The sequence below is a fragment of the Musca autumnalis genome, unplaced genomic scaffold, assembly GCF_047663935.1.
Source record: "Musca autumnalis isolate F117 unplaced genomic scaffold, ASM4766393v1 scaffold_3, whole genome shotgun sequence".
NCBI lineage: Eukaryota > Metazoa > Arthropoda > Insecta > Diptera > Muscidae > Musca > Musca autumnalis.
The window spans coordinates 199,247,042-199,271,633 of record NW_027411866.1 but is presented as its reverse complement, the minus strand read 5'-3'; the positions used below and the strand labels follow the sequence as shown (position 1 = coordinate 199,271,633).

At 36.3% G+C, this 24,592-nt stretch overlaps 2 protein-coding genes across 2 annotated transcripts; both read left to right on the top strand.

The window, feature by feature from the left end:
- Nucleotides 1–6,337: 6,337 nt before the first annotated feature.
- LOC141396941 (lectin subunit alpha-like) lies at nucleotides 6,338–8,299 on the top strand. The gene is made up of 3 exons (XM_073972677.1): nucleotides 6,338–6,598; nucleotides 7,769–7,880; nucleotides 7,970–8,299. Exons 1-3 carry the CDS (start codon nucleotides 6,461–6,463, stop codon nucleotides 8,182–8,184), a joined length of 465 nt encoding a protein of 154 aa, XP_073828778.1. The 5' UTR covers nucleotides 6,338–6,460; the 3' UTR covers nucleotides 8,185–8,299.
- A 14,935-nt stretch (nucleotides 8,300–23,234) lies between these two features.
- On the top strand, nucleotides 23,235–23,958 carry LOC141396940 (lectin subunit alpha-like). The gene is made up of 3 exons (XM_073972676.1): nucleotides 23,235–23,393; nucleotides 23,462–23,573; nucleotides 23,632–23,958. The coding sequence occupies exons 1-3, from the start codon at nucleotides 23,265–23,267 to the stop codon at nucleotides 23,922–23,924; spliced, it is 534 nt and encodes a 177-aa protein (XP_073828777.1). The 5' UTR covers nucleotides 23,235–23,264; the 3' UTR covers nucleotides 23,925–23,958.
- The last annotated feature ends 634 nt before the right edge of the window (nucleotides 23,959–24,592 follow it).

Below are 24,592 nucleotides of genomic sequence, written 5' to 3'. Positions count from 1 at the left end.
ATTCGATCTGCCCGTAGATGAAAATTTCAGTTCACATAGGTATACATAGGCTGAGGGTATATCTCTGTCGGCCATGTCTGATACTTTTTTACTTATTTCCGAAAAGATTTTTTTAAATAAATTTCTCGTTGGAACCGAGCTTAATGACCAATGATGCAAGTGAAAAAGGAAATCCGAAGATTCGAACCCACACAACCACCACTATGTGACATGCATTTTTCGCCTTTGGCAGAGGGTCTTCAGACATATCGGCTGTGTAGTTGCTTCTCTGTCATCGAACTTCTCTTCTTTTTAGTTTTCAGACAATTTAGAATTGATTTAGCAATGTCCGTCCGTATGTCTGGCTGGAACGATAACAACCGATTCGGTCCAAAATTTGGCTTTCGTAATATTTTGTTCGAAAATAGGTTATTTCGGTCCACTCCTTCCGGTACCTCCCCCACAAAAGTTCAAACATTTTCGGAAAAGTGTTGCGCACGATATCTCTTGAAGGAAGGAACCGATTTGGTCCATACTTTGCACATCGTGGAATTTTTACCACACTTAGATGAGGTTCCAATATAGACTAAATCTGTCCATTTCTTCGGGTACCTCCCACACAAAATTTCGGAAAAGTGCAGTTTTGGACCTGCTCTCGGTCCACTCCTTCAGGTACCTCCCCCACAAAAGTTCAAAAATGTTCGGAAAAATTATGCGCACCATAACTCTTGATGGGAGTGACCGACTTGGTTCATACTTTACACATCCTAATATATCTACCAGATATAGATCAGGTTGGAATATGGACTATATTTGTCCACTCCTTCGGGTACCTCCCATACAAAATTTTGGATAAAGTCACTTTAAGACCTGCTCTCGAATCACTTTGATTTTTGTTAAAGCAACTTGCATTCGCTGCCGCAATTACGACAGTAAAAGTTTTTTCACGGGCAAGTCCATACTTATTGAGAAAAAAGCCCGAATGGTGTAAAAAATCTCTGTCGGTAAAGCCGACTGATACTTTTTTACATCTTTATAATACTTTTTTGTCGCACCGAACTTTATCATATCCCCTACCATGAAATATTCTGATCTCAAATGGAATAATTTGTTTCCTTTCCTGTCTACATGGGGGCTATAGGGAAACTGGACCCATATTGATGATTTTTTGTATTTACTTATTTTTAGCAGATTGATCCGACGATTACCCCTGTGCAACAAAATTAAATTTTTTCAAAATGATGGGAAAAACCTATTGGATTATGAAAGTAGAGCTAAAAATATGAGACACGTTTATCGGCGTTTTCAAAGCTTACGTCGGAATGTTTAAATTTTTTTTTTAAATTTTTCGAAATATTCGAGTTTAGATATCATGGAATCCTTGCATTTCAGATATATAGTGCCTTTAGCAACTTTACTTAGGAGGGTTTGGGAAATATTTTTGTTAAAAACTTTAATCCTCATGCGGTTCATCAAAGGGGTCTTTTTTGTCCTTTTTTCGAAAATCTTTCAAAAACTCATTAAAAATGTGATCGTATTAAATCCGAATATTCTACAAAATTGTTCGCCGTAAAATTTTACTATAGGTCTCAGAATACACCAAATCTGTAACTCTTGTCTAATCAACAGGAATCTCTAAAAATGAGAAGCACGTTTTAGGGTTAAAGTCGGACTTCATCTGAGTTTATTCAAAATTGTCACACAAAACATAATTTTAAAGAGATGATGTCAGAGACAAAAATATTCTTCGTCAAATTTCACTATAGGTCTATAGCATGAAAATATCAGTATCAATTTTGCTGAAAAAACATGAAAGTATTTCCCAATTTTTTGATGAAAATTGTTTCTTTCTTTTTTCTAGTTGATATATGGAAGTAATATAAAACTTGGCTATAGGTGAAAAGGGTCAAAGGATGAAAAATTCTACACAATATTTCACTATGAGTTTCAAAATAAACCATATATCTATGTATACTATTTCCTTAAAAAAATTAGATTACAAATTTATATATATTAGGATGAAATTATATGTTTTAATTTTGGACTGTTAATTTTACATAATTCCATACTGGATCAAAATCTAGCAAAATCCTTTACTTTTTGGGAATATTGTTAAAGAAAGAAATGTTCCAAATGAAATTTCATTATGAGTCTCTGAATAAAAGAAATCTGTAACCATAACATATAACATTCTTAGCAGCACTTGTTTTTGATATATAGGTTTTAGGGCCATATTTTCCAATTTTCATACAGATTGTCGTTGTGATTGAAAAATATAAATATCTTATTTCCCAAACCCTCCTAAGTAAAGTTGCCAAAGACACTATATACCTGAAATGAAAGGATTCCAAGATATCTTAACTCGTATATTTCGAAAAATTTTAAAATGGGCGGAACTTGCCCCGCCTATTTTGGTTACTTTCCGACGTAAACTTTTTTCATAATATACTCGATTTTCCTTGACATTTTTTTTTGTTGTCGCACAGTGTAATTTATCTCAGTAAGCAGGTAGGTTTTCGCAATGGTAAACCATATTTCTTGATGAAGATTTAGCAGTATACATTAATTTTACATTTAATTTTTTTAGCGAAATAGTTGAAGAACTCCCAAATATTTATACCCTCAGCCTTTAGGCTAAAGAGGGTATTTACACTTTGATACGACCAAAAATGTGCCTCATAGAAATAATGGTTTTAGACCCCAAGTATGTTTGTACGATATCCGTTTCAGACAATTTTGAGTAGATCTAGCAATGTCCGTCCGTCTGTCTGTCTGTCTGTCCGTCTGTCTGTCTGTCTGGCTGGCTGGTGCGCACGATAACTCTCGAACGGGTTAATCGATTCGGTTCAAATTTTGGGTATCGAAATATTTTGTCCAGATTCGATTTAAGTTCGAAGATGGGCCATATAGGTCCACTCCTTCAGGTACCTCCCCCACAAATGTTCAAAAATTGTCGCAAAACTTGTGCGCACGATAACTCTTGTAGGGAATAACCGATTAGGTCCATACTTTACACATCGTGTAATTTCTACCAAACTTAGATGAGGTTCCAATATGGACTCAATCGGTCCACTCCTTCAGGTACCTCCCACACAAAATTTCGGAAAAGTTCAGTTTAGGACCTGGTCTCGAATCGCTTTGATTTTTGTTTACGCAAGTTGTATTCGCTGTCCTCTATACGACGCTGTAAGTTTCATTAGGGGCAAGTCCATACTTCCTGAGAAAATAGCCTGAAAGTTACAAAAAAACCTATGACACCGTGTGTAGTGGTTGGAGCGCAAGATAACTCTCGAACGGATCTGCCGATTCGGTCCAAAATTTGGCTTTCGTAATATTTTGTCCAAACTTAGTTCAAGTTCAAAGATGGATTATATCCGTCCACTCCTTCCGGTACCTCCCCCACAAAAGTTCGAAAATGTTTGGAATATTTGTGCGTACGACAACTCCTGAAGGGAGTAACCGATTTGGTCCATACTTTGGACATTATGAAATTTCTACCAGACTTAGATGAGGTTCCAATATGGACTCAATCGGTAAACTCCTTCGAGTACCTCCCACACAAAATTTCGGGAAAGTTCAGTTTAGGACCTGCTCTCGAATCGCCTTGGTTTTTGTTGTAACTTCTTGTATTCACTGTCCCCTATACGAAGGTACAAGTTTCCTCAGGGGCAAGTCCATACTTCCTGAAAAAATAACCTGAAAGTTGAAAAACAAACCCTATGACACCATGTTTATGGGTGGAAGCGCGGATATGCCGATTCCGGCCAAAATTTGGCCTTCGTAATATTTTTTCCAAACTAAGTTTAAGTTCGTAGATAAGCCATATCGGTCCACTCCTTCAGGTACCTACCCCACAAAAGTTCAAGAATATTCGGAAAAATTGTGCGCACGATAACTCTTGATGGGAGTGACCGATTTGGTCCATACTTTACATATTCTCATAATATCTACCAGATATAAATCAGGTTCGAATATGGACTATATTTGTCCACTCCATCCCGTACCTCCCACACAAAATTTTTGATAAGTTCACTTTAAGACCTGCTATTGAATAACATTGATTTTTGTTGAAGCAACTTACATTCGCTGCTTCAATTACGATGGTAAAAGTTGTTTCAGGGGCAAGTCCATACTTCTTGAGAAAACAGCCCGAAGGGTGTAAACACCCCCTATGTCACCCCCATAGTCTATGTCGGTTCATTCCTTTAAGTACCTTTTCGGCAAAATTTTTGAACTTTAATCTTAATTAACATTTTTGTCGGTTCATACGACCAAAATTTTGAAACCCCCTAAATACATATTTTTTGTGTGAAAAACGTGTTTCAATTTGCACAGGCTGAGGGTATATCTCTGTCGGCAAAGCCGACTGATACTTTTTTACTTGTTTATTTTAGTTTTTCTAATCGAATCAAAAAATATATTTAAAGTAACATTTATTGGTAAGTTTTTCCTCTTTTGTTTTTGCTATAATATGCAATTTATAAAGCCAATGTTTATAGTTTTGGTTTCATATTTTTTACGCGTTGTATAGATTCTGTACGCATTTTTAATTTATTTTTTTAGAGGTTTATACGGACTCTGAGGTAGTATAATTTAGATTTGTTCCAAGATTTTTTTAATATTTTGGATTTTCCGGGAAAATAAAAACAAATTTTAGAAATTATGGTACATCTACGGATGGATGTCAAATGCTGTTACTGATATGCATACATTTTCTCAATATAACAAAAAAAGAAATTTTAAAATATTTTTTTTTATAGGAGAATAAGCGGTTTTTATCACTCTTGCGCGCATCGGCTAATTTTGTGAACGCGAACAGATTTTAAACCAGATTTTTTTTCCTTAACTCCTATACCACAAATCCTAAAATTCTTTAATTTTTTTCTATTGGAAATTTAAATGAAATTTGGTTGGATCTTTCAAGTTATGGTCAGATGGAATGTCTGCCCCAAGGTATGAGGAGTCATTCATTACACATGAAGAATATCGTTTCTTTATAATAATGTAAACTATACAGATACATACAAATCTTTGAAAACACATACACTTCACCCCGGTTAACTACCTCTCATAGAATCCCAAAAAAAATGGGGCAGTTATGCGGGAAAGGCAGTTACGAAAATCACGCATAGCTGCCTCCTATGGGTAGTTATAAAAATCTCATCTCAACCTTAAAAAAAATGACAATTCAATCGTCAGAAATAAAACGGTGTTTAGTAGAATAGTTAATTTCAAGTCTAAAAATATATAAATTATATTATTTAACCAATAAGAAATTTAGTCATTACCCGCTTGGGCGATGGGCTAGTTCGGCATCGGAAACTCGTCGATTCTCAGCGTTACAGTAACTAGTTCCACTTCTGACCCCTCACAGTGCAATCAACTGTAAACTTTAACATGGGGATGTAATAGGAGGTAACCAATTGACACTCTATTCATTACCTGTAGGTGGTATTGTACTAGTTCCAGGTTTACAGTCATATACCAGTTTATTTATAAAAAAAAAGTGGTGGGAAATAGTCACAACTGACGCTTCGTCGTTTACTTGGGGATATATAGGTGTCAATTGGTTCCCTTCGCATTACTTATGGGTCAACTGTGAACTAGTACCACTTACCTCTAGTTTAGGACTATTTAACTTGCGACAATTGGAATTGCTAGCGGGTACAGAGAAGAAGAGGGCGATTTGCATATTTTCTTCGTATTGCCTTTTTATACCAGAACAATATGAATAATATGAACGAAGATATTCATTCCATCAACACTAGCTTCTGTTATTGGATGCTTCATTTATATTAAAGTTATTAAGAAAATGTAAATGTGAATTATTTATACAACTCGTCGTTTAAGTTAAGTTAATTAAGTCGCAACTGACGCCTCCTCGTTTACTTGGGGATAAAAAGGTGACAATTGGTTCCCTTCGCATTACTTAGGGGCCAATATTTGTACTAGTACTGATTAGAACTAGTTCTGGACTACTTAAATTGCGACAATTGGAATTTTCGTCCCCACAGGGTAGTGAGCATAACATAAGAAATTGATTATCTCAGAAGTACACCAGTGCGGGTAATAAAAAGATAAAAGTATTATTAAATGTTCTTTTTAGAGAAAACATTTGACGGGCAAATATCCGAATTGGGTACTTATAGAAAAGTATTTAACCGGGGCAGTTTGAACTAATTTATATGAAAAAACTGTGGGGATTTAGGTTGTGAGGCAATTAAGCGGGAAAGGCAGTTAAGCAGAGAGGTAGATAACCGGGGTGCAGTGTAGTTTACACACTGTATCTTCATTTGTGATAAAACACAAAACCTAATTTCAGCCTGTGGCTTTATTCTTTTCTGAACTTGAACTTGTTTAGACGGGTTGTGAGATTCATTATTGTTGCGGTTCATTCATTACTCATCTAAGAATTCAAGGAATTTATTTTAGTTTCAATAAAATGTGTTGAACTATAATCTAAGCTAAACAGTTATCAAACATGGCGTCAATAGTTAGCATCGCGTTAAAATCATTCCTGCTCTTGCAATTACTATTTGCCCTTAGTCAAGCCGTTCAAAGGGAGTTTCTGATCGATTTGTATGGAATAAAGACGATTTACATTGACAGTGAACAGAAGGTAAGTTCATGGCAAATAATAATAATATTATCCAAGGTCTACAGTAAGCCCAACTGTCTGTCTATTAAGTTAGCTGTTAAAATACATTATTGTGATTTGAAATATAAGGAAACTCGTAAATCACAATAATGTGACATAAATTAAATTTATTTTCTAAAGCAGTCTAACTGGACGTTGAATTATGTAATTTAAATCCTATAACTCATTTTCGAGTTAACTATAAAATCGGTAAAATTAATATGCTTATAATTTCGGTAATTAACGAAATTTTTCAATAATATAGCGACAAAAATTTAGTAATCGTTAAATCATACCGATATCAAAAATGCTGTCAACTTTAAGTGGGGTACACACGATCAGTTTTGACTGTCAGTTTTGCTCAAATAATCGGTTGCTTGCCAGTGTGGCCGTTCACTTTTGTCAGTCATCAGGCAACCACAAAATATTTTGTGGTTGCTGGACGGTTGGACAGTTACCGATAATTCCGAAAATTCGACATTTAAAACTGATCGTTTTTACTCCGCTTTAATTAAAATTTGTCCTTCATAATTTGGTGTTTTAATTTTATCGATTTTTGTCGATAACTCAAAAAATGAGTTACAGAATTCCACTACTGGTGTATGGATTAATAGCTGTGTTCCTTTACTTACCTGTGGTTACCATTTTTACCATTTGTTACCTGCAAAACGTTCCCCAAAAAGTGGTAAAACTGGCTGCAATTTTTATGAGAGTGACAGAGGAGAGGGAGCACATATGTCTTTCTCTCCTACCACAGGCTACCCGACAAATTTCTTCAGGTAAAAAATGGTAGAACTTGTCTCTCGACTTTTGTTTGACGGTTATTTCACAATGAAGAAAAAAAATGGACAAAAAACAGAAGAACAAGTCGAACGCTGACAAAACTAAATTAAAAACTGTGAAATAAAAGATGGAAATTGACTTTTTACGTTTCTTTTTGACATTGCTACCAGATCTACCATGTTTCCGTTCCTCTACTTTTCTGGTAAAAATGTTCATGACAGAGCAATTTTGAGAAATTTTGACACTTTTCTCTTTTACCACTTTTATCATTAAAAAAAGTAAAGGAACACAGCTAATATTATCAACATCCCGATCGTAAATGTACCTCCAAATAATAAATATTCCACAAATGATTCTTACATTTTTCAGTATAATTGGTTTCAAGCTGAACATGAGTGTACGCTACGCAAAATGTCTCTCATATCGATAAATAGTGCCGAAAAGAATGCAATATTGGATGGGATTTTAAAGAAAGAATTTCGTAAGTACATACAAACATACATGTGTACATATGTATCTGCATTGGTCCAGACCCACATTTAATTTCACATTTTTTTGTTCTCTCTTTAGAACTTTGTCCCTATCTCTGGATTGGTGGTAATGATTTGGGCGAGGAAAATCATTTTGTGTGGTCAGCCAATGGGCGTGATTTTAATTTTACTAATTGGCGTGTGGGTGCACCCGATAATATTCACAATAAGGAACATTGTGTCCATATTACTCACAAACGCGATTGGAATGACATTGATTGCAGTTATAAATTTGGATTTATATGTGACAATTAAGAAGTAAAAATTGTTGCCGTTGCTCTTTAAGGCCCAGGCACAATCGGTCAGTTGGGGAGTCGCGTAACGCGTCAAAAACAACAACCGCATGAAAAATGTGTGAGTAATGCCAAGTTTGTTCTTGAAGTTTTCATGTGGTTGTTGTAATGCGGTCCTCAACGAACCGAATGTGCCGAGGCCTTTAAACGCTTTACTGTGGCGTTTTAGTTTACAATTAATTAAATGAATGTGAAATAGTACATTTAACATTTTTAATTTACTTTAATACATTTCAATATTAGTTAATAAATATGATTTTAAATGTCATTTTCCTTCTATCTGTACTCTTATCTATAAAACAGAACCAGTAAGGACTGCATCAAAGTCTTGCGGAGCCGACTATATGATACCCAACACCATTACCAGTCTAAAATCGGTGACACTTTCCAAATTACATAAACATTTAACAGAATTGCGTTAATCGGGCGAAAATATACATATAAATATTTCATCAAAATCGGGCAAATATATATATGGGCAAATCTGTAGAACCTTAACATACGTTGAAGCACATGTTTGAACTACTGTATCGAACTGTTGTTTTATCACGATTCACTGAGGGATTTTGCACGGAAACTGTGTTCACCTTAAGGTAAACATGTAAAAAAGTATCAGTCGGCTTTGCCAACAGAGATATACCCTCAGCCTATGTGAATTGAAACTTTCATCAACACACACACATTGTTCCACAACATCCCATACGGGACAAGGGAGACTTCTCTCATATCAATGAGTGCACCCCGATTCACATTTAGCTCAATGATATGGGACCTACTGTTTATCGCCGAGTCCGAACGGCGTGTCTTAAGACACCACTTATGGAGAAGTTTTTCAAGGCTGAAATACTCAGGAAATGTCGCCAACATTACTGAGGGGTATTTTGCCACCGTTGATAAATGTTTGATGTTGCCTTGCCGGGGAATCGAACCCCCGACCTTCTGCGTGCAAGGCGGGCGTGCATACCATTGCACCACGGTGCCACCCAACGGACAGATTAAATATGTTTAGAGTCTTTTCAGAATTTTTGGGCCCTTTTTGGACTTTTGAACTTGCCGACAAAAGTGTGGTTTAGGATTAAAGTTCAAAAGTGTTGCGGAGGATGTACTTAAAGGAATGGACCGACATAATCCATTACGGTAGTAGATCTTATTTTGGGAGTCATATCATTTCGTTAGATATCGCGCCCACTAGTCATTTCAATGGGTCATCGTATAACTTTTGGACCAGTATGCCAGGAAGCATGGACTTGTCCACAGAAAACAAAATATCGCTGGAAACAGGACCACAAGGAACAGCATCGGTATACATTTCCAAGGGATCTTCGAACAGACCCTAAACTACACTTAGACACAAATGTTGAAAATTTGTGGGGGTGGTATTGTAAGGAGAGGGCCGATGGGCTATTTTAGAAGTTAAATTTAATTTAGACAAAATATTAGGAGATCCAAAGTTTGGGCCAAATTGTTTGCCCCGTTCAAGACCATACCATACCATTGAAACCAAGTATGAACAAAATATGACAAAGGCAACATTTTAGACCAAATCGGTTGATCAGTTCGAGAGTTAGCTTTCTCTCCAACCACTACATATGGGTTTTACACCTTTCGGGCTGTTTTCTCAAGAAAGACTTTTACCGTCGTAATAGAGGCAGCGAATGCCAGTATCTTCAAAAATCAAAGTTATTCGAGAAAAGGTAAAAAAGTGAACTTATCCGAAATTTTGTATGAGAGTTATCCGAAGGAGTGGACAAATATAGTCCATATTCGAACCTAATCTATATCTGGTAGATATATTAGGATGTGTAAAGTATGAACCAACTCTGTCACTCTCTTCAAGAGTTATCGTGCGCATAATTTTTCCGAACAATTTCGAACTTTTGTGGGGGAGGTACCTGAAGGATTGGACCGATATAACCCATCTTTTGGACCGAATCCAACCACTACACACGGTGTCATAGGGGTTTTTTCACTCATTTCAGGCTATTTACTCAGGTAGTATGGACTTGCCCCTGATGAAACATGTACCGTTGTGTGGGGAGTTGTTACAACAAAAATCAAAGCGAGTCAAAACCAGGTCCTTAACTAAACTTTTCCGAAATTGTGTGTCCATATTAGAACCACATCTAAGTTTGTTAGAAATTTTACGATGTGGAAAGTATGGAGCAAATCGATTATTCCCTTCAAGAGTTATCGTGCGCACACATTTTCCGAACTTTTGTGGGGGAGATACCGGAATGAGTGGACCGATATAACCCATCTTCGAACTTAAACTATGTTTGTACAAAATATTACGAAAGCCAATTTTTGGACGGAATCGGTTGATCCGTTCGAGAGTTATCGTGCGCTCAAGCCAACCAGACAGACAGGCGGACGGACATGGCTAATTCAACTCCAAATAGTCTGAAACACATTTAGTCCAAACATACTTGGGCCCGTATAAAAGTGTATATACCCTCGTTAGCATAAATGCTGAAGGTATAAAAATATCAAATGACGCCTGGCGACACTGCTTGTTGCCTAGACCGCAAACTTTACTAGTTCCCCTCGTATAATAATTAGATCAATAAGTTAATATACCTACACACATGCCAAGAATAATGTGTGATTATACCCTCAGCCTTTAGGCTAGAAAGAGTATATGAGTCAAAATTTTTTTAGTTTCCATGAAGCCAAGGTTTGCACTATTATAATACGCGAACTATTGTAGTTTAAAACACGTTGAAGCTAAACAGGTTTTTACATTGCTATTCGATTTCTGATTAAACCATTCAAATGACGGACATCTGTCCAAAGTAAAAGTAGGAGGATACAAAATGAAGATTACACTTTTAATGTATCACTTTCCAACATTTCCACTGCATCCACCTTTTATGGATGCTGACATTTTGAAGCCGGATTTCAGGTGTTTTTTGTATTTTTTATGTAACTGGGACGCGCATTCGGATATTTCGAACAAGTAAAAAAGAATCAGTCGGCTTTGCCGACAGAGATATACCCTCAGCCTATGTGAATTGAAATATTAATTTACCGACAGATCGAATGTATTTCGGATCATTTTAGAATTTTGTGGTCATTTTGTACCTTTGAACTTGCCGACGATCATTTTAGAATTTTGTGGTCATTTTGTACCTTTGAACTTGCTGACGATAATGTGGATTGGGATTAAAGTTTTGCGGAGGGGCTACTTAAATGAATAGACGACATACACGCAGAGAAAAAAATATGTTTGATCCAACAATATTTCAAGAGCAAAATATGTATTGTTAACATATTGTTGGATTCCTCATGTAGTATTGAAAATCCAAAAATAGTTTGTGTCAACTGAACAATATTTCTCTCTTTTCTTCGAAAATTTGTTTCTCTTCTCTCGCTATTCGATGCCGTGTTGAAAAAACAATTTTGGTGAGTTGTGGTGTGTTTGTATGACATGCTGCCTTTACCTTTGTTTTTGTGTGTATGTATGTACTTGTGAGACTCTTGTTTTTATTTGTTTCTGTTTTGTTTCATTCTTCTTTCCTTTTCATGTTTGTTATGGTGTTTAATTATTCCTTATGTTGTGGTGGGTTCTTGTGACTTTTTGTTTGTCTTTGTTGTCAGCCAATGCAGCAAACCATGTATTGTGTTCATCAATGATTGCAATATTATACGCGACATTTATATCCAAGTTATGCGAAAAGTGTATATGAGAAGTATATGCACTCAAATCAAAAATTTCTGGGCTGGTTTTCTGTATTGACAATACTTTTTGTAAACAAAATTAGATTATGATAGTTCCTACAATCGGTATTGTTAACGATTTTAACAATATTGCGGAAATTCGAAAGTTGTTTTTGTTTTCTATGTTTGGAACAAAAGATGGTATTTTTGGATTTGGATTACAATGTTTGAACAAAACAAATACATTTTTGGAACCAAAACATATATTTTTGTTCCAACAAAAGCGAAAAATATTTTTTCTCTGCGTGTAGGATTGAGAGTCACATTTTGAGAGTCACATCTTTTTGATATATATTGGTCACACTAGTTATTTCAGTGGGTCATCTTATAACTTTTGGACCAGTATGCCTGCTTCCTGGCTTTTCCACGGAAAACGTAATATGACTGTAAACAGTAGGACCACAATGAACAGCATCGGCATTCACTGCATTTGGACACGAATGTTGAACTTTTGTGGGGGAGGTACCCTAAGGGGAAGAAGAAGTTTTCGTGCTCTCCAGCGACTACATATAGAGACTGCAAGTTGCTTCAACAGAAATCAAAGTGTCTCGAGAGCAGGTCTTAATGTAAAGCTTTCCGAAATTTTGTGTGGGAGGTACCCGAGGGAGTGGACAAATATAGTCCATATTTAAACCTGATCTATATCTGGTAGATGTATTAAAATGTGGAAAGTATGGACCAAATCGTTCACTCACTTCAAGAGTTATCGTGAGCACAATTTTTCCGAACATTTTTGAACTTTGAACGATTTGGATTATCTTCGAACATAAACTATGGTTAAATAAAATATTACGAAAGCCAAATTTTGGACTGAATCGGCAGATCCGTTCGAGAGTTATTTGGGCTCAAACCATTACATACGGGGTCATAGAGGTTTTTTGCACATTTCAGGCTATTTTCTTAGGAAATATGGACTTCCTCCAGATGAAATTTGCACCGTCGCATAGAGGGCACTGAATATAAGTTGCTACAACCAAAACCAAAGCGATTCGAGACCAGGGCCTAAACCGAATTTTTCCGAAATTTTGTGTGGGAGGTACCCGAAGGAGTGGTCCTATTGAGATCATATTGGAACCTCATATTACTCTGGTAGAAAGTTTACGCTATACAAAGTATGGACCAAATCGGTCTCTCCTTTCAAGAGTTATCGTGCGCACAAACTTTCCGAAAATTTTCGAACTTTTGTGGGGGAGGTACCGGAAGGAGTGGACCGATGTAGCTCATCTTCGAACTTAAACTAAGTTTGGGCAAAATGTTGCGAAAGCCAAAATATGAACCGAATCGGTTCATCCGTTCAAGAGTTATCGTGCGCTCCAGCCAGCAGGACAGACAGACAGACAGACGGACGGACATGGCTAGATCGACTCTAAATTGTCTGAAACACATTTCGTACAAATATACTTGGGGTCTAAAACCATTATTTCGATGAGACACATTTTCGTCGTATCAAAGTGTATATACCCTCCTTAGCCTAAAGGCTGAGGGTATAAAAACCAATTATAGGATTAAAGAACTCGCGATTTCGCATAATCTGATATGTATATTGAGTATGTAGCCCACGCAGCAGCAGAGTAATCTACTGCCAAAGGCCAAAATTTAGTGCGATATTTTTTTTTTCAAAAAACCTATTTTTTGGGTGCAGTATTTACAATATCGTTTTGAGTGTGCTGGTACCCCGCGATATTTTAGTTTTTCGACGAGTTTTATATCCCCAACGAAGACTAAATACCAAATTTCAGCCATCTCGGTGTGATAATGAGGCCAAAACCTTCAAAATACCGAAAATCGGGAGATATCGTCCTATGGGGGCTATATCAAAACGTGGACCTATATAAACAATTTATGGTCGAAATGTTTCTTAGCCTCTGGAAACACAAAATGCAAAGTTGCAACCGATTCTGTTGTCAAATGGGACTAATACATTCAAAATATATTAAAATGACGCGTACTTTATATGGAGCGTTATATGGGGGCTATACCAAAACGTGGACCTATATAAACCAACTTTGGTAGGAATGTTTTTTGACCTCTGGAGACACAAAATACCAAATTACAACCAATTCGATGGTAAAATGGGACAAATATCTTAAAAATTCCTTAAAACTACGACGCGTCACGCGTCATTTTGTATGGGGGCTATACGAAAGCGTGGACCTACATAGCCCACTTTCAATACCAAAAGTCCTACGTACAAATAATAGATTTTCCCAAAATTTCATCCACCTACGTCAATCCGTTCGGACGCTAGAGTGATTTCCACAGACGGACAGACGGACGGACATGGCTATATCGATGTAGAATTGAACGCTGATAAAAAATATATATAGTTTGTGGGGTCTACAATTATTATTTCGAGTAGTTACAAACGTAGTGACAAACTTAATATACCCCCATCCTATGGTGGAGGGTATAAAATACTGTGTGATGCTACATCCACGGTTCTTGATGGATTTTATTGAAATATGTTTAGATCGATGTATTTTTTCGCGGTTAATAGTGAAATCGGATGCTCATAAAAAGTGTATGCACTTTGTGCAAAATATAAGCGTTATACAGTTTGTTTCACACTAAACTGCAGACGATGCTACATCTTAGCGGCCAAAGTAAATCCTGGCAAATGTGTACAAATTAAAAGAGAAGAATTCGCTGTATTGGTAAACCGCATGCGCATCAAGTGATTTTGAGGATTTCGCGATTTACACGCATTTCAAAATGAACATTACCCGATACAATTTTATTTCAAGATTATACCCCATTTAAAGGAACCCAACATTTATTTGAAAGATATCCATATCTTCTGCTATCTGTATGTTAGCGTGTTTTCGAGAAGTGATTAGAATAAAAAATGTGATTTATTGCATAAAATAGAAGAAAAACTCTTACATTTTGTTCAACTAACTCACAAAATAAATTTTAATAAATATTTTCTCTTACAAAAATTTTACAAAATTTCCTCAATATATTTTATGTTTTTTGCTATAATATGCAAACCGCTAAACGGATTTGTATAGTTTTGGTTTCATTTGAATCTTCGCAATGTTTAGATTACGTACATACATATTTTTTATATATTTTTCAGATGCATAAACAGCTTGAATTTAATTAGAACAAGTTGTAAACTACAAATTGTTTTGAATGCTTTCCTAATTTCCGCGAAAATTTACAACTTTTTCACTAAAGTTATGGGACCTGAGTAAACATATAGTATGTAGGGAGCCCCTAATTAAGAGAGTTTCTCAATATAATGATTAGAGTTTTTTAAAGATTTTTTTCTTTTTATCAGAATTGAAACCGCCATAACTTTTGCGCGCAACAACCAAAATTAGTATCTCGAACAAATTTAAGAATGGGATTTTTTTCCCAATCTATGTACCAAAAATCTTTCATGTAGCTTAAAAAAATTTATTTTTTAAATGGTTTTATTTAGCTCACCCCGTTTGTTTTATTTTATTATTTATTAGTTATTCTTGGGTCAAATTTAGTAATTCAAATTTCACCCTCTTCCTGTCAACCGATTAATCTGAAATATTTATTCATTATCATTATAAATTCAAGATGGCGGCCGCTACAAAATAGCGGATAACGTAGGTTTTATCAATCCCATCAACATGGGTATCAAATGAAAGGGCTCAACAAGCAGAATACAATATACTATAAAAAATTTAAATCCAAGATGGCGGCCGCTACAAAATGGCGGATAACGTAGGTTTAATCAATCCCATCAACATGGGTATCAAATGAAAGGGCTCAACAAGCAGAATACAATATACTATAAAAAATTGAAATCCAAGATGGCGGATAACGTAGGTTTTATCAATCCCATCAATATGGGTATCAAATGAAAGGGCTCAACAAGCAGAATACAATATACTATAAAAAATTGAAATCCAAGATGGCGGCCGCTACAAAATGGCGTATAACTTAGGTTTTATCAATCCCCTCAAAATGGGTATCAAATGAAAGGTCTCAACAAGTAGAATACAATTTACTATGCAAAATTGAAATCTAAGATGGCCGCCGCTACCAAATGGCTGATAACAATTTTTTATCAATCCCACCAATATGGGTATCAAATAAAAGGGCTTGACAAGAAGAATACAGTGCACTATACAGTACATCTTATACACCCGAAAGCCATACAGTTTCCAGCTAAGTACAATTACGGGACGGCTGAAAGAAGAATGTTGCCTTTAATACTATCATGGGCTTCTACAATACATAAAATGCAGGGCAGCACTGTGGATCACGCAGTCGTATACTTAGGTGCGAAACTGTTTGAAGAAGGTCAAGCCTACGTGGCTCTTAGTAGAGTAAGATCTTTGCAGGGACTACGTATAGAGGAGTTGGACTGCAATAAACTAACGGACAAGAAACCTTGCAATAATGAAGCACTAAACGAATTAAACAGAATGCGAAATAAAAACTAAAAACTAGAAAATAAAAATAGGTAAAAAAACTTTTTAAGTTAAACGGTTTTATGTTAAACATACATTGCAATGTTTAAGATAAATGCACTAAAAACCAAAAAATAATAAAATAGATACAGTCGTGGGAATTATAAACATATGCATAGACTAGACTAAAATAAAACCGTGGGGCACATCAATTGTCTACAAATTATCGACTTAATGTGCGATAGAAGAATAGTTTAATTCGTCGTTAGGCAGTTGGCCCGCAGACGGTGAGGAAATTACTTACTATTTCTTGCTCATGGAAATTCCAATAGTTATACACTCCATGTAAATAAAAAAAATGTTTCAACTAGTTTATCGTTGGACATTCACACTGCTGCCTGGCGAGGAAGCGTTTCACTGCTCGTAGTTTTTCTTTAATCGACAAAGTACTACTGGCTCACCACTATGAAACCCTAAAACTCGCTTATAATCGAGCTTGCTAGCTTGTTTCCACATTCTAGCCCTACTTATCACACGTCCATCGTTGTCGGTTGAACAACTGCCTAATTATAGTGTAACATTACAAAACAAACATTTTAATCAACGAATGTAGACAATTGACGTCCCCCACGGTTTTATTTTAGTCTAGTCTATGCATATGTTTATAATTCCCACGACTGTATCTATTTTATTATTTTTTGGTTTTTAGTACATTTATCTTAAACATTGCAATGTACGTTTAACATAAAACCGTTTAACTTAAAAAGTTTTTTTACCTATTTTTATTTTTTTATGGAAAACTAAAAAATTTTGTCTTTTCTTCATATACACTTTGATATGCCTAAAAATGTGCCTCATCGAAATAACGGCTTTAGACCCCAAGTATGTTTGGACGAAAGTTTCAGACAATTTGGAGTCGATTTAGCCATGTCCGTCCGTCTGGCTGGCTGGCTGGTGCCCACGAAAACTCTCGAGCGGATCAACCGATTCGAACCAAATTTTGGGTGTCGTAATATTTTGTCCAAGCTTAGTTTAAGTTTAAAATGGGCCATATCGGTCCATTCCTTCGGGTATCTCCCCCACAAACAAGTAAGAAAGTATCAGTCAGCTGAGCCGACAGAGATGTACCCTCAGTCACGTATCCCAAAAAAAAATTAACACAATACTTCTGTAGGTTTTTAAGGTGTTGGGAAAATTTTCCAGGATGGAAATGGCCGCAAAGAACTACATTTTGCAACAAAATTCAGAATGATCCAAGACGAGTCCTTAAACTGCATTTTTTCCAAACTTTGGGTAGGTTGTACCCTTAGGAGTGATCCGATGTAGTACATATTCGGCGCGCCGACTAGTTTACCGACTGGCGGCTAATTTTGGCATATTTTGTAGTACAACATTTGCCGTACCGAAAAGTGGGGGTTTGAGAGATCGTGGAGTGGAAATACTCTTGATGTTGTTGTTGTACTATCCAAGAATCTAAACATTTTATTGCTTTTAAAATTTTAAAGGAACAGATGGTGGCAGTTTTATTTATACAGGGCAATTATCTCAGTCAGCATGGACTAAAACGCGATAAAAATCATGCTGTCGTAATATGCGCCGAACGGCCCCGTTGTAAATATTTAAAAGCGATCCTAGACATGTTTCTAAAATGTACTTAAGCAAAAAAGTTGAACTTTTGTGAATGAGGTACCTTGCGAACTCATGGAACTTGTGGTATGTTTGCAAGAAATTTTACGATATATAAAGTTTTGGCTACATCGGATAAGTTTTATTGCTCAGCAGTCATTTGGGTTATGCCGGTACGTGTAAATCATGGCGGAGTAAGAAGTTGTACCGTAGTATGTCTAATGTCAAAATTTGTTAAAAATAACGCATTACTGTGAATTTCTCGTTTACGTTTTGTATGTGATTTTATTCACAATAATGCATTTTGACAAGTAGAATGATAATCAGCGTTTTTTTTCCGTTAAATCGATTAAAAAATATCGGCTCGCGCCATCTCCAGTAGAGTTCACGGTGGCGATTTTTAGCCGATTTGAGCCGATGTAATCGGCGGCGGCAAAAACCTTAAAAAAAGGAGAAGCGGCGGCGCGCCGCCGACCGAAAATCGGCTCGCTTCCACCTCTGTTTACAAAGTTTGAGCTAAATCGATTCCTCTCTTAAAGGGTTATTTTACACATTAGCCAGTTTAGGTGGTGCCGGTAGGATTTTCTGGACCTTTTTGGGTCATTACCTCAGGAAGTATGGACTTGCCCACGAAAAAAAATTACAACGTCGTAACAGCGGCCGCAAGTGCAACCTGTTGCATCACAAAAAAATAATAAGATCAGAGAGGAGTTGTTCAACTATACTATTTCCAAATTTTGTGTGGGAGGTACCCAAATGAGTCCATATTAGAACCCGATCTATGCCTGAAAGTAATATTACCAATAGCAAAGTTTGGCTCAATTCGGTTACTCCCTCCTAGAATTATCATGCCCACAATCTTGGCGAAAATTTTTGAACCTTTGTGTGGGAGGTACCGGAAGGAGTGGACCGACATGGTATATCTTCGAACTTAAACTAAGTTTGGACAAAATATTGAAAGACACTAAATTTGACCCAAATATGTTGATCCGTTCGAGAGTTATCGTGCGTTGAAACTACGACACATGGTATTATATGGGTTTTTAGCAGTTTTCGTGCTGATTTCTGAAGAAGTATGGACTTGCTCCTGAAAAAAAATATATCGTCGTAATGGGGGTAGTGAATACAAGTGGCCGCAACAAAAGTCAAAGCGATTCGAGAGCATTCCTTAAACTGCACTTAAGCAAAATTTTGTGTGGGAGGTACCCGAAGGAGTGGACCAATAGGGTCCATATTGGAACCTCATCTATGTCTGGTAGAAATGTCACGATGTGGAAAGTATGGACAAATTCGGTTAGAGTTATCGTGCGGACAATTTTTCCGAACATTTTTGAACTTTTGTGGGGGAGGTACCTGAAGGAGTGGACCGATATGGCCCATTTTCGAACTTAAATCAAATCTGGACAAAATATTTCGATACCCAAAATTTGAACCGAATCGATTGATTCGTTCGAGAGTTATCGTGCGCCCCAGCCAGCTAGACAGGCAGACAGACAGACGGGCGGACATTGTTAGATCGACTCAAAATTGTCTGAAACGGATATCGTACAAACATACTTGGGGTCTAAAACCATTATTTCGATGAGGCACATTTTTGGTCGTATCAAAAAGTTTTAGAGTTATCTTGCACAATATCCGACAGGGTTTTGAATCTTTTTGGCCAATATCTTAGGAAGTATTTTCTTACTCCGGGACAAAATGTACCATTATAAATGAGACGCTCCAACAATCTACTGAAAAAGAGTCAAAACGATGCGAGAGGAGCTCCTAAACTTCACTTTATCCGAATTTTGTGTGGGAGGTACCCGAAGAAGAGGGCCGATATAGTCTATATTTCAATCCCATACTGGACTGGATGAAATAATACTATGTGCTTGCGGATTTGCCATTTTGGTTGGTGCCATGAGGGTTTCTTGGAGCTTTTAGGCCATTATCTCTGGAATTAATGACTTACTCCGGCAAAAAATTGTACCGTCGTAAAGCGAGCCACAAAAAAAACTTACCGAAAAAAATTTCAAAACGATCCGTGAGGAGCTCTTAAACTTCACTTTATCCGAATTTTGTGTTGGAGGTACTCGAAGGGGTGGACCGATACAATCCATATTCCAGCCTGATACATTACTTTATGAAATAATACGATGTGCAAAGCCTGCGCCAATCAGGAATTCCCTGTGAGGAATATCTTGCGGATTTGCCATTTTGGTTGGTGCCGTCAGGGTTTCTTGGAGCTTTTAGGCCAATATCTCAGGAAGTATGGACTTCCGCTAGAAAAAAATTGTACCGTCATAAAGGGAGCCGCAAGGAAAACTTATTGAAAAAAATTGCAAAACTATCCAAGAGGAGTTCTTAAACTTCACTTTATTCGAATTTTGTGTGGGAGGTACCCGAAGGAGTGGACAGATATAGTTCATATTCGAACCAGATCTATATCTGGAAGGAATTATACGATGTGCAAAGTTTTGACCAAATCTATTGTTCTCTTCGAGAGTTATCGTTCAGACCATTTTACAGAAAAATTTTGAACTTTTGTGGGGGACGTACCAGAAGGAGTGGACCGATCTTCGAACTTAAACTAAGTTTGGACAAAATATTACGATACCCAAAATTTGGTTCGAATCGGTTGAACTGTTCGAGAGTTATCGTGCGCACAAGCCAGACAGACAGACATTTTTCGTATCAAAGTGTATATGGGCAATATTATTGAAAATTTAACATCGTTGAAGCCAAGGTTTACCCCTTTATAACTCGCGAATAGTGGTTGTATATTGTACAATTTAAATGCTTTTGGATAAAATGAAATGTTTTTAGACTTGGCAAAAAATATTGGCCTTAAAACATAATTTGCGTGGAAGCTGTGGCTATATTTATGTTAAAAAGTGGGTAAAAATGGGTTGAAACCAACGTGACTTTTTTTGTTTTCTCTCGATTTGTGATTAAACCACGTTTTTTCCCGATTTTCCTGTTAAAGGGAAAGTAGAAGCCAACTGAATAAGGATCATGCAACCAAGGTATAACTTTTCAAAATTTGATCTGCGTCTACCATTAAATGATGCTGACATTTTGAAGCCAGATTTTAAGTATTTTTTGAAATTTTCTTCTAATTTCGTTCCGCAAACAGGTTTTTCAACAAATCATATATAGGAATGAAGAACTCACGATTCTGATTTATTTAATATATGTGTCGTGAATGTAGCTTACACAGCTTTAGAGAAATCTGTATCCAAATACGAAAATTTTGTGCGAACAAATTTCTAAAAATCATATATTTCGGGTCTAATTTGTACAATTGGCATTCGATTTACTCGTGCATGATTGCAAATTTTGGATTTTTACGTTGCGGATCTAATAAATTTTTACTCGTTAAAATCTATCTATTTACTACAACGCGAGATAGGAGAAATTCCAAGGTAGGAAAATCACCTAATATTGTTTTTGAAAATATCGCGCATTTTATCGGATATTCTGTCGGCCGCTTGCACTGCTATGAAAAAACTAGTGCAGCATCTTCCTTTTTGCGGAAACAGAGATTTAAAAACGTCACTGATAAGGGAACTACATTCATTTTATCCCAAAAATAGTGTGTGATGCTACATCCACGGTTCTTGACTGATTGCCTTGAAATAGGTATATATCGATGTATACTTTCGTGGTGATACTAAAACCGGATGCGGAACAAAATTTATTGTAACTTGCGCAAATTAGAGACGTTTCATAGGTTTTTTTTTAATGTTTAGATGCAGCCGATGCTACATCTAAGCGTCCAAGGTATATTTCGGAAAATGTATACAAATTAAAAGATATGGTCTTGCTGTACATGAAAATCACATGCGGACAAAACGATTTTGATAATTACGCGATTTACACATATTTTAATAATGCATATAAGTTAAAGCGGTTTATTTGAACTCTATTCCGTTTAAGAAGTCTAATGATTTATTTCAACAACCCGATAACTTACATCAATGGGAAACCTTCTATGTGAATGTAGATAAAGCAAAATCCGCCCATTTTCTTGGGAGTTTCAAGAAAAATTAAAGGAAGTACTCCTATAGAATTTTTCCAATATTTTCAACTCTAGAATGCATGTGAAAACTATTATTCCAAACCAAAATTAGTTTTTTGTAACACAAATATGTGCTTAATTTGCCTATAATATCCTAACTACTATCCCGATGATTATAAGTTTAGTCTCATTTGATTCCCCGTGAAATCTTTCTTTAAAATTATTACTTTTTTGTAATTTTTTAAGGGGTAAATGGATCTATATTTTCAAAAAATTCGGATTATGTTTAAAATTTTGTCAATTTTTTGTAAATTCCGCGAATGCTGAGCAACATTTTACAAATATTATGCAATCTACTTAATGACGTCACTTCGCTATAACTTTTTAGTGACAATTGTGCTCAATAAAATAATTTGCGTTTTTATAATAATTTTTCTTAAAAGCAGAAGTAAACCCGCGATCATATTTGTTCCTGAGATAATAGCCCAAAATCCTGCCTGCACATACTAAAATGGCTATTGTACAAGATAACTCTAAAACTTTGTGAAAAATTTCTTTCAATCTTATTTTAACGTGGTTTAATATTTTGAGTCCTTTATGAAGAAGTTTGGTAACTATGTCAATAATTTGGTATAGCCCATGGCAGAACTACCAGGTAGTGGTATCACACCAGCTGATCGAATATGAAAAGTCAAATCCCTTTATAAAAAAAATGTTTTTGTTGTAATTTCCCCAACAACATAAAGAAAGTTTTGACATAACATATTCAACATTTTACGATGCCACTACCTGGGTAATTGTGCCATGGTATAGCCCCACTCATGATACAATAAGAAGGTAGCATTATCAGCCCAGCTGATGGTAACATAATGTGTCAATTGCATTGAATTTATGTCAAATTTTGACATCTTATGTTACCAAAAACGGCAGTTGCTGCTACCTTCTCATTGTATCATGGCCCCACAACGGTACCTGCAGATTTTAAAGCAAACTCTTGACACAAAGTAAAAATATTTTATATACGACATGATTATTGTGTTTTTTTTTTTGTTTTGACAGCTGACTGATACTTTCTTACTTGTTATTACTTTGGAATACATAAAATAATAAGATTTTTGCTGGGATCAATATTCCTCTTAATTCCATCTTTCACACATTCTTGTTTGAGACTTTTTTTGTTTTCCTTGTATGCGGGGATTTTTTTTTTGTTCCAAAATGGTTTTGGATTCTTATCACAAAAAAATATAAAAGCGTCTTGATAGCACACCGAGCAGTTTAGTTGTATTTCAATATTCAAACAAAATGGTCCAGCATTTGTTGAAAGCGCTGAGTTTTATATTTTTTGTGGTGGTTCTAACGGAAGCCACAGTCCACGACAAATGGCATGAGTTGGAAGATTTTGGTACAATTTTCATTGAAGAAGAGCAAAAGGTTGGTTTGTAAGAAAATTAAAGCCAAATAATTAAAATCACCAATAAAACTTGTTCTTTATCTTACAGTATAATTGGTTTGAGGCCTGGGATGAATGTGCCATGAGGAACATGACTTTAATAGCCATTGACACAGCGGAAAAGAATGCAGTTATCGATAAGATTTTGCGCAATAAATTTCGTAAGTGAATAATTGTTTGTATAATTCTTTTTAATTAAACATTTTGAAAATTTTCCAGAGAAATGCCCCAATTTATGGCTGGGTGGCAATGATCTTGGCCTTGAAGGTAAATTCACTTGGTCTTCAACGGGCAAACGTTTTGAATTTTCCAATTGGTCAAAGGGTCAACCGGATAATTACAAAAGTAATGAACATTGTGTCCATTATTATACAATAACCGATTTTGAATGGAATGATGCGCCCTGTAGCTCAAAGATAGGATTTATTTGTGAGGAAAATCGTTTCTTACGTGCTGCTCGTCTAGATTTACAAGTTAAGAAAAATTTCATTGATCAATTATTTGCATTATAAGAGAAAAAAATATACGCTTAGTAGGTATACATAAGATTTGTGTTTTTTTTTTCATTTTGGATTTCCTTTATTCATTCGTTTTTCTGCTTAACCTGGCTCTGGGTCTATCTCCAGTTGTAGGAATGTGGCTGCTTCGATGGGATGTAACCAAAAATCCACTAGAATTAGTTGACTACGTTTGGCTGGGCAGTTAAGAAGGCGCAGTGTGTTGTGCGGGCCTGTGCCGCATGCACGGTATCATCGATCCTCAGCTCCCCTCAGCTGCGATAGATGGGGGGTTCTTTACGAGGACCGTTTAAGGCATCTGCGACTGCATCCGTGTGAATGCTACTTAAACTTGCTCGATAGGCTTGTTGATCTAGGTGTTCTCTTGTAACATTAAACCTCCCCCCACCATCCCCCACGGTAGCGGGTTCTTTGTACCGGATTGACCCGGAACTACACAACATCATTGTTCCGGCCAGCGGCTGCCACCTCAGTGTACATATGTTTGTATTTGTTTCGTTTTTCTGTGTTGGGAGCAGCATATCCCGGAATGCCTGCTCCGAATCCTTTTGGTCCGTGTCGGGACGGAAGAAACCCCAGGACCAATATATTTGTGTTCGGTTTGTCGCATCCGCATCTTCACCCACATCCAGCCTTTGGTGAGATGCAATAGATGTCATGAG